General features: G+C 40.0%; 1 protein-coding gene across 1 annotated transcript in view; it reads right to left on the bottom strand.

The window, feature by feature from the left end:
• Nucleotides 1–352: 352 nt before the first annotated feature.
• Nucleotides 353–8,916, bottom strand: part of LOC101863449 (RUN domain-containing protein 3A) — a 28,708-nt gene continuing 20,144 nt past the window's right edge. The window contains exons 8-11 of the mRNA XM_005102558.3: nt 8,641–8,798; nt 5,844–5,987; nt 2,722–2,920; nt 353–1,967 (exon numbers count right to left, since the gene is read on the bottom strand). Of these exons, the coding sequence (XP_005102615.1) occupies nt 1,341–1,967; nt 2,722–2,920; nt 5,844–5,987; nt 8,641–8,798 (1,128 nt within the window). The 3' untranslated portion in view covers nt 353–1,340. The remainder of the gene's footprint in view (nt 1,968–2,721; nt 2,921–5,843; nt 5,988–8,640; nt 8,799–8,916) is intronic.

The raw sequence follows: 8,916 nt of genomic DNA, 5'->3' as shown, positions 1-8,916 counted from the left end.
TGATGAATCAGCCCATTTACAATTACAATTCTATTGTGCATAAGAACTCGAGATGTTAATGTCCCCCCTTTGGGAATGGCCTAAAGACACTTCAGTCAGTAGCACCGCTCCGGGCGGTTGTGAGTTAAAAATGAGAGCAAGACATTGGAAAAGTACTAAAATAGATTGTATGTTGAAATCCTGTTAAAAAACAACTGATATGAACTTATGTGCAGAAGGCAACTTAAAAACTGCCATGGATTCAAAGTAGAATAAAAAGGTCTCAGTTCTGGCAACAAAAAAAAAAAAGAAAAAAAAAAAAGAACCAAATTAAAACATGATCTAAATACTTTGGTTACATAAAGAGACATCAGTTTGGAAAAGGATTTTAATGAAGGAAAAGTTCGTGGAAAACACGGCAGCGTTTACACGTCAAGAAAACGGGAGTTAGGACATGTCTGAAAAATGGGAAACAGGTCACTACACCAGAATTACAAAGTTCTATCTGACATTTTTGGCCGTTTTGAGTAACTAAGACCATGAGGTCAGAAAGCAAATATTCTAACTGCTCTATCAAAATTGCAAGATTATTCAAAGTCGTTATCAATCTATTCAAAGCGTTGCTTGCGAAAAAGGTTGGATTGTGAAACTAAAAAAATTTTGATGTCAAATTTCTCAAAACTAAGTACTGAGCAGATAGAACATTGTAATTCTGAGGTTGCCAGGTGTCACAGAACCATCTGGCGCTGATTAGAACCACTCTCAGAGGAGCTACCAATTTATCTCCCTCTGAATGAACCATACTAGACAGAGGAAGATTTAAAGAGCATTTCCCATGCTTTTTGACTCCTATTACAGTATGTTCTTTACTTTACTTCTACTTTTCTCATCAGCAGCTATCTAAGTTCTAGCTCTTCGATCTAACACAATATGTGCAGTTCAGGGTTAGATAGAAATCTATAAAATTCAGCTTCTTTTATATTTTAGCTCAATCATAATGATAATGTTCTAAATGCTTGCTGAAAAATCAGTCAAAGAAACTTCCCCTCTGAAGCAAACCAATAGCACAAGTACTGTTTCAATTCTATTGCAACATTGAAGTAGCACTGCAGAGAGGACAACTTCATGGTTTCACGAAAACTGTATTTTTAATTAGACTTACAAAGCAGTAAATGTTGAATTAAGTGTACATTCTATTTATTTATTTTATAAGCTTCAGAGATTGGTGTCTTTCTATGATAGAGATCATGTGATATATGGACAGGATTTATGTCCTCTGTGACAAGACTTGGAACATGACCAAGTATTAAAATAAAAAGAAGATATTGTACCTGACACATTACAATACAAAATAAAGACATTTACTGCTCTGCTTCCGACTTCTGTTCAGAATCGGAGAGCATTTCCCAGGCTGCATCACTCCCATCGCTGCTGGTGTTGCCCCTTTCTAAGACCTCTGGGTCAGAGTTCGAGACATCTTCTTCTTTGTCAGAGCTGCCAGCTCCGTCAGACAATACCATGACCTGACCATCTCCATCCCCAAATTCCGGTGAGGGAGCGCTGCTAGGATCCCCAATGCTCACCGGCGAATCGGTGGGAGAATCTTCCTCTTGTGCTTCTGTGACACACACTAATGGCACAGTAGTGGATTTGTCTTTTTCCTCCGCGTCAGATTCTCCAGTCAGGACATAGCTTTCGTTCAGGCCAGGAGAAACGGTCTCTTCTTCCCCAGTCCGGCCAGTTTGGTTCTGAACTGAAGGGTCTGTGTTCCCATCAGTGCCCACATTACTTTCTTGTGATGGACCCTCCATGTTCGACTCTGGAATGCTCGATTTTGCCTGAAGAACTTCTTTGCTCTCTTCCATCACAATTTGAGAAAGATTTGGATCCACTGCACTGTTACCATCTGTTCTTTCTTCAGCCACAGGCACATCCTCTTCTATGGGCGCCGGCACCCGAGACGATGAATCAGCTGAGGTGACAATAGGCTGTAGAATAAAGAAAAAATATATACAAATGGTACCCGATATTTGTGCGCCATCCTGTTACATTCAGGAGACGAAAATACTCATGAACCCAAAATGAGAAAGTTTATCAATATATTTTACTCATAGTCCTGCTTGAACCCCTAAAGTATCTTTCGAACAGAGAACAGAAAAACAACCTCATTTCATACACTTATAAACATTCAACATCCTGTATGAAACAACTCAACTAAGGAAACATCGATCTTTTATAGCTAATTCATCTTTCAAATGGAATTCGTAAACATTGGTTACTGAAATCAAACATACGATGTTCTCCGTTATTAGATACCTTTCCCCATCCTTTCTCTCTGAATAAATACATACATCACCTTAAAATAATAAATACAAAATAAGATACATTCAGTAAAAAAATATTATTTGCTTCCGTTTATTTCATCTAAACCATAGAGGCAAACTGAAGCGTTGACCCTTTGGACAGCGGATTTTCAGCACTTTTTCAAAAAGATGTTTTGGGAGAAATTTTTACTTGTCAATAAATTCCATGTAACTGCATAGGATATCTAGGGAAAGAGCCATGTCAGGCATCAAACACCCACTATAAAGTAGGCCCTTAGTAATACTAAGGTCGAACTTTTGTATTATGCTCATCACTGAAAAATAAACGTTTTTGTTTTGTTTTGCCTGGTGAACATTTTTCAAGAGACCAGTCTCATGGTTGGAGTGTTACACCATCTATGTGTGTCTCTCATCTTACCTTCGTCGTTGCTTCAACAATAGCAGCGTTGACATCGGATAGTGAGCCAGTGAGGGGCACCATACTCTGCGAGTCCTCCCTTAAGTGGAGGTGGTCAGATGCAGAGGACAGAATACTGCGTCGGTCTGATGGTACCGGAGACGCTTCTTTCTTAGAGTATGGCTGCAGCATCATTGAGGGCGGTGGTGGTGCAGTTAACCTACAGGGACATGAAGCTGAGTTATAGGAGGTTTGAATAAAGGGAATAAAAGTTCGATAAATGAAAGTATGATGACCACAGCTTGTTGTTTCCAGCTACTTTAAGACATAATTGCAACATCACTGCCAACCCAGATCTGCGAACTAGGTCCAGCAGGTTCAATTTGTTGCAAAACTATACTGAGCTTTTACCTGCAAGTCAATGACCATGATATATAAATGAGTGAGGAAACAAACTGTGCAGTCCTGGGCTCAGCATTCTACACAGCTTTGGCCTTGTCCAGAAAACAGTTTTAAAGATCTTCAGAAAAAACGTTACTATACTTCAGAACCTTTGAAAGAACCATCTCTGTGTGCATTTGCAAATGCTCACATGAGCAAAAATTAGGGTGTTTATGACGACTCCTGTGGTCTGCAATAGGTAAAGATAAGATATGATGATACTTCATTGACCTCTTGGGAACATTTTTGGTGACTGTACAGGAATGGTAAAAACACATGAAGAGAAAAAAGGAATTTACATTATATCATATTACTTTCATAAAAAATTCAATGTGCAGAAAAAAAATAAAGCTGACAATAATACAACATATAGATGCATCTCTCAAACCACATGCAGGAAATTATCACAGACTTTGAAAGTTATATATTAAACAGTAGTCTCTGCCTAAAATTCCATCGCTTAAGATCCCGGTTCACTTAGGATCCTGCTGTTTTAAGAAAACAGAATTTTTACTATACAAAAGCCACCCCTAAGATCCTGCTCTGATTCACCCTGAAGGTCTACATTCGGCTAAAATCCTGCATTTCAGATCATAATTACGGAATGAAAACTCGGGCGAGCACAGACAATCAATTAAGAGAGAATAGTTGAGATCATTGAACTGCCCATCGGGTCAAAGATCAGCCATTTTCTTGAATGAGATCACATAAGCGTTGTAAAACTCGCTGAAACGGTACAATGTTTGCCCCAATCGGGATCACACAGAGGTATGAACTGATCGACGTGTTTGTTTTCCCCAAACGTCGCACTTGCATCTGAGCTCTCCACCTTAACTTGCATCACTCGCTGGGAAGGTATGGCCTACAAGTTTACTCCAGGCGGGATCACATCAAACAGTGAACTCAGCCTTGACCATAGCAGTAGTTGTCTCTACTTCCGAATTTGCGTGACAGACTGAATTGTAATTGGTGTGGTCACAACTTAATGGAGCCTAACGACAAAGGCGGGGGAACTCGATCAGAGATGGAAAGCTATAAATTTTGGACAGGTAAAGGGGAGGGGCAATTGGATAAATGTAAATCTCGATACTCATGATAGGATGATTTTAAAGTGAAAATGGCATGCCTCATGCCACACTGATTAGTCATCAAGTTTGAGCCCTTCTTTGCTCGCCATATGTCATAAACCCACCCAGGGGTCACGTCAGTTCATTTTAGAATGGAGGGAGACCATTTTACCGGTCGTGGGCATTAACATGGGTCACCGTAGTTCGTTATAGCAAACATGAGGTTTTGTGTAGATAATTACAGGCACTGAGCAAGTAATGTATAAAGAGAAGTAACAAGTGGTGCCTGAAATGCCTGCATATTATGAGCTGTGCAAAAAAGACCGATTCGTTCAAATGTACGCCCATGTTATCTTCATTGTTTGGCAAAAAGGTGTGTTGCTGGGAAGAGCCAAGCAAACGGCAACTTTTGATTCCATAGACAAGCACACAATTCATTGCGTAGATCTGCGTCAAGACTAGCTTATCATTATAATAATGATTAGTTGCCAGGGGAAAAAAAAACTGATGCGTTTGCATTAGCCAAATTCCACGCCCAAACCGAAGGTGCCCCCCCCCCCCCACCCCCACCCGGACACACAGTCACACGTGTGCAGGCCGCCCATCTGACCGCGACACACGCATGAGTTGGTATGAAAGAAGGCCGGTGATTGGTCGCATGCAATCGGGTAAGTGAATAATGGTTCATGATGCAGGTGCAATGGATTGTTTCCAGGAATAAAGTTTGTTGTGGGAGAAAAATGATTTTAAAGAAGATGAAATAAAAAGGGGAATTCATCTCCTTTCGTTGAATCCGAGTTCCACTGTAAGATGTGCATAAAAAGAAAAAAGGTTATGACTCTAGCTCTAAACCTGTAGATCATGTTTTCAATCCTAGCAGCACCAGAACCCTGTCAACTTTTTTCTTTCCTAACAGTGTATGCCTGTTCTTTTTTTTCTTTTCTAAAGACATTTCTACCACAATATAGATGCTGAATCAAAGCAGCCACTCTTACAATATGCACCACATACAGTTATTTTTCTTTCAAGACAGTAAGGTTCATTGTTTTTCAGGCAACCATATCCGTTTCTGAAAGTGGTCCAAATTATTCGCATCCACCAGTTTCATCAGTTTTTCATTCGGATTGCTTTTGCATTTTGCTTCAGCTAGACTACTTAGCCTACTCTTCATTAACTTTCAATTCTCAAACTGCCAAAAAGTCTTTAAAAGCGCAACAAGCACACAGAGCCTCTTCAGTTTTTCACGCTTATCTGAAAAAAAACCTAGATCTACGTTTAAAAAAAAAACATTTAAAAAGATAGTAAGACAAGGTATCATATGCAGTCCCATCTACCATAGAATTTTAAAAGTGTGAGAAAAACTCAGGCCAAAAAAAAAAAAAAAGCAGCAAAAACCCCCCCTCCAAAAAAACTCAAAATAATTAACAAAAACTCATTACAAACTCGGGATTTAACTGGATACTTTCGTGCGACACAAGCACCCTGCATCTAGACTAACGGGCATCCCATATCTACCCTGCTTGTTTGTTTGTTTTAGTAGAGGTTTTACGGCGCTCACAACTGCATAAGTATAAGGTCATATGAGTGCCACTACCCAGCTTACATAACAAGAACAATAACAATAACAACAACCACCTTTCTGGGAGGTGTTCCATCTGCATGTTCTCAGGCCCGGCCATGTCCATGAGAGGAACCTCCTTCATCTCCAGGCGTTCCTTGTACTGCCTCAGCCCAGCCACCTCTAGCTTCAGACTGTTGTTCTGCTGTCGTAACTTGGACCTGACCATCACAAGATTTTAGTTTTGTTATTAGTTTTTGTAAGAGTTTTATGGAACTCGCAACACAAATAGGTCACATTAGTGCCAAGGATTAGAGGGGTTGTTCTGCTGTTGAAACTTGGATCTGACGATGAAACAATTCAGTGTAGTTTCTAAATTTAGTACGAAGAGTTTCGCAGCATTTTCAACACAAATAGGTCACATAAGTGCTAAAGATTAGTGGTGTTACTTTTTTATTTTTAAAATTTTGGTAAGTGTTTCATGTTTCATGGCGCTTGCAACTGCATAAAATCATATGAGCCCGCGGGACACATTAAACCTCCTACCAGAAGGTCAGGGGTGTGGCTGAAAGACAGCAGTAAGAAGGAGCCAAGGAGTAGCAGTAGAAAGGCTGCAGAAAGAGTCAGAAGCCCAGAGGAAGGGGTAAAGGAGGTGAGGGGGTGGGGGCAGAAAGTGGAGACGAAAGCAGACGACAGAACATTGATAGAGAGCAGGAAATGAGGTGAAAGGAGACAATTTTAGAAAAGACAATTTTTCAGCCTCTACCCGGATTCGAACCCGGGACCTTTGAATGAGAGGTGAACACATTAACCTCTAGGCCACGAGAGCCCCCAGAGGTGTTACTAGAGAGTAAAATACAAAGAAAAGAAGGAGATGAGGAAGGGACAATACATATTTGATGGGAAAGAAGGAGCAAATTACACCAGTGCATGCCGACCACCAATAATAAATTTTTTGTTTGTTAAAGTATGAGTTTAGAACTCAACTTGACACAAATCATTGTAAAATCTGTTCTGCCGTATAGAGCAGAGACCAGGAAATTTACAAAGGCTATTGATAAAACAAATTAAGGCCTAGCCAGATATGGTTTTAGGGGCTCGCAGGTCGGGTCTAGGGCCTCGGGGACTGGTTTTCACTCACTCTGAGCACCTTTTACTTTTGGTATTTTCCGATCCCTCATTCAGTCTACATTATATTGACACTAATCGCTGAACGATTAACATTAACAGAAATCAATTTTATTGGGTTCTACTTTGTGTACTAAACATGTTCAATGTTTAACCTTGTTTTTCTCAAAACGCACTTTTTTTCAAACATAGAGACTTGAAAATTGGCAAGTTGTTAGAGAAATGGTTTGTACTTGTAGTGGGCAGGTCAGTTTTTTTTACAATTTGCTTTACAACTTTTTTTACAAATTGTTTTTCATGCAAGAAATATTTTGTAAAGATCAAATTCCATATACCCAACTGTGAGAACAATTTTGGATACTTTTAAAGTATAGTATCAAAAATCAAAATAGCCAGCTGCAAGCACCTACTTATTTGTAAAATTTTGCAAGTTACAGAATTTTAAAAAGTTAAAAGCTGTAGAAATGGTGGAGAACAAAAAAATACCCACGACTTTCTATCCAATTTTCAAGATGGGCGCTGTTTCCATGGCAACGGCTTATGTAATTGTGTGTGTCAACAGTTGAAAACGAATCTTTTATCTTATATAGGCCTACTTACTGCCTGTGACAAAAGTTGTTTCAATTTGTCTCTAGTTAAAAATGAAGTCCCGTAAGTATCGAGCCTTCTTAACTTTGTCACAAGAGAGGAGCTGCAGGAGTCGAGTGGGCAAACAAAAGAAAGGCGAAAAAGGAAGTAACTCAGAAAAGACGATGGTAAATCAGTTTTAGTTTTAGTAAGAGTTTTACGGACCTTGCAACACAATAAGGTCATTGAGGTGCCGAAGATTAGAGGTGTTACAAGAGAGTAACAAATACAAAAAAAAAAAAAAAAAAGAGGGGAGATAAAGACGATAGATGTTCGATAGCAAAGCAGGAGCAAACCACACCAGAGCACCCACCAACCACCCACAGTGATGAATCAGACTGAGCCACACAATTATAACGAGGATGATAAGTATAACTAGAAAGGTACTACAATGGAGTCCCAGGGTCAGAGGAATGCCAAGAACAATGCAATTTATGCCGTTATCAACCTCCCTCCCCCCCTGCCCATCGATCAATAAAAGTGATATTTAAAAAATATTCATACAGGTTTAGTTCAGATCTCCATTCGGAACTTACTTGGCCTCCTCAGCACACCCAGGGTCTCTTTGTTTGTTTTGTTTTAGTAGGTTTTTTTTTACTTTACGGTGCTTGCAAGTGCATAAGGTCATATAAGCGCTAAGGGGTGGATGTCAAAAGAGAAGTCCTTGCCTTAAAGGGAATCAGGCTTACTCTGCTCACATCTCTAGCTTCAACAGCACAAAGTCTGCTTCGACTATCAAGGCATCTCCAAAATAGTGGGTCACAAGAGTGTGACAAACACACAAAAGAAGTAGAGGAAAAATGATGACAGTAAGGATTAGTAAAGAAAAAGCAGCAGTTCCCTGTTTCAGTTCAGGTACAGTTATGAGCATGACATAGATGAATTAGCCCGTTTATAATTTTATCGTGCATAAGAACATACTAATGTCCCCCCTTTGGGAATTGCCTAAAGACACTTCAGTCAGTAGCACCGCCTCAGGGGTGACCAGGGTCTTTAAGGGCCAACACAATGCATGATGCTGAAAGTGAAAAACAATTTTAACTTATTGAAGGGCAACTAGACCTTATCTAAACTTCTACTCTATAAATATTTTGCTTTTTAAGTTTTGAAAGCACTCACAATTCTTCTTGCAGCTCCAACATGCAAACATTCATGAGCTTGTACTCCTTCTCCACATCCTGCTCACGCCCGTGCTGGGCTATTCGCATGTTTTCCAAGCGCAGGTTTGCCTCTGCCAGCTGTCTGTCCCGAAGTCGCACCAGTTCTTCTAAGTAGTCCTAGCAGAGGAAAATGTCAGTTTAGCGAGACATAACAGCAATGGCAAGACAGGGTGGCAGAGGTGGGGGTTGGGGACCGAGGGGAAATGGGTATGATATTTGTGTATGTGCGTCTGTA

Source organism: Aplysia californica, unplaced genomic scaffold (genome assembly GCF_000002075.1).
Source record: "Aplysia californica isolate F4 #8 unplaced genomic scaffold, AplCal3.0 scaffold00330, whole genome shotgun sequence".
In the NCBI taxonomy this organism is placed as follows: domain Eukaryota; kingdom Metazoa; phylum Mollusca; class Gastropoda; order Aplysiida; family Aplysiidae; genus Aplysia; species Aplysia californica.
The sequence above is the reverse complement of the archived record's forward strand: the minus strand, read 5'-3'. Positions and strand labels throughout refer to the sequence as shown.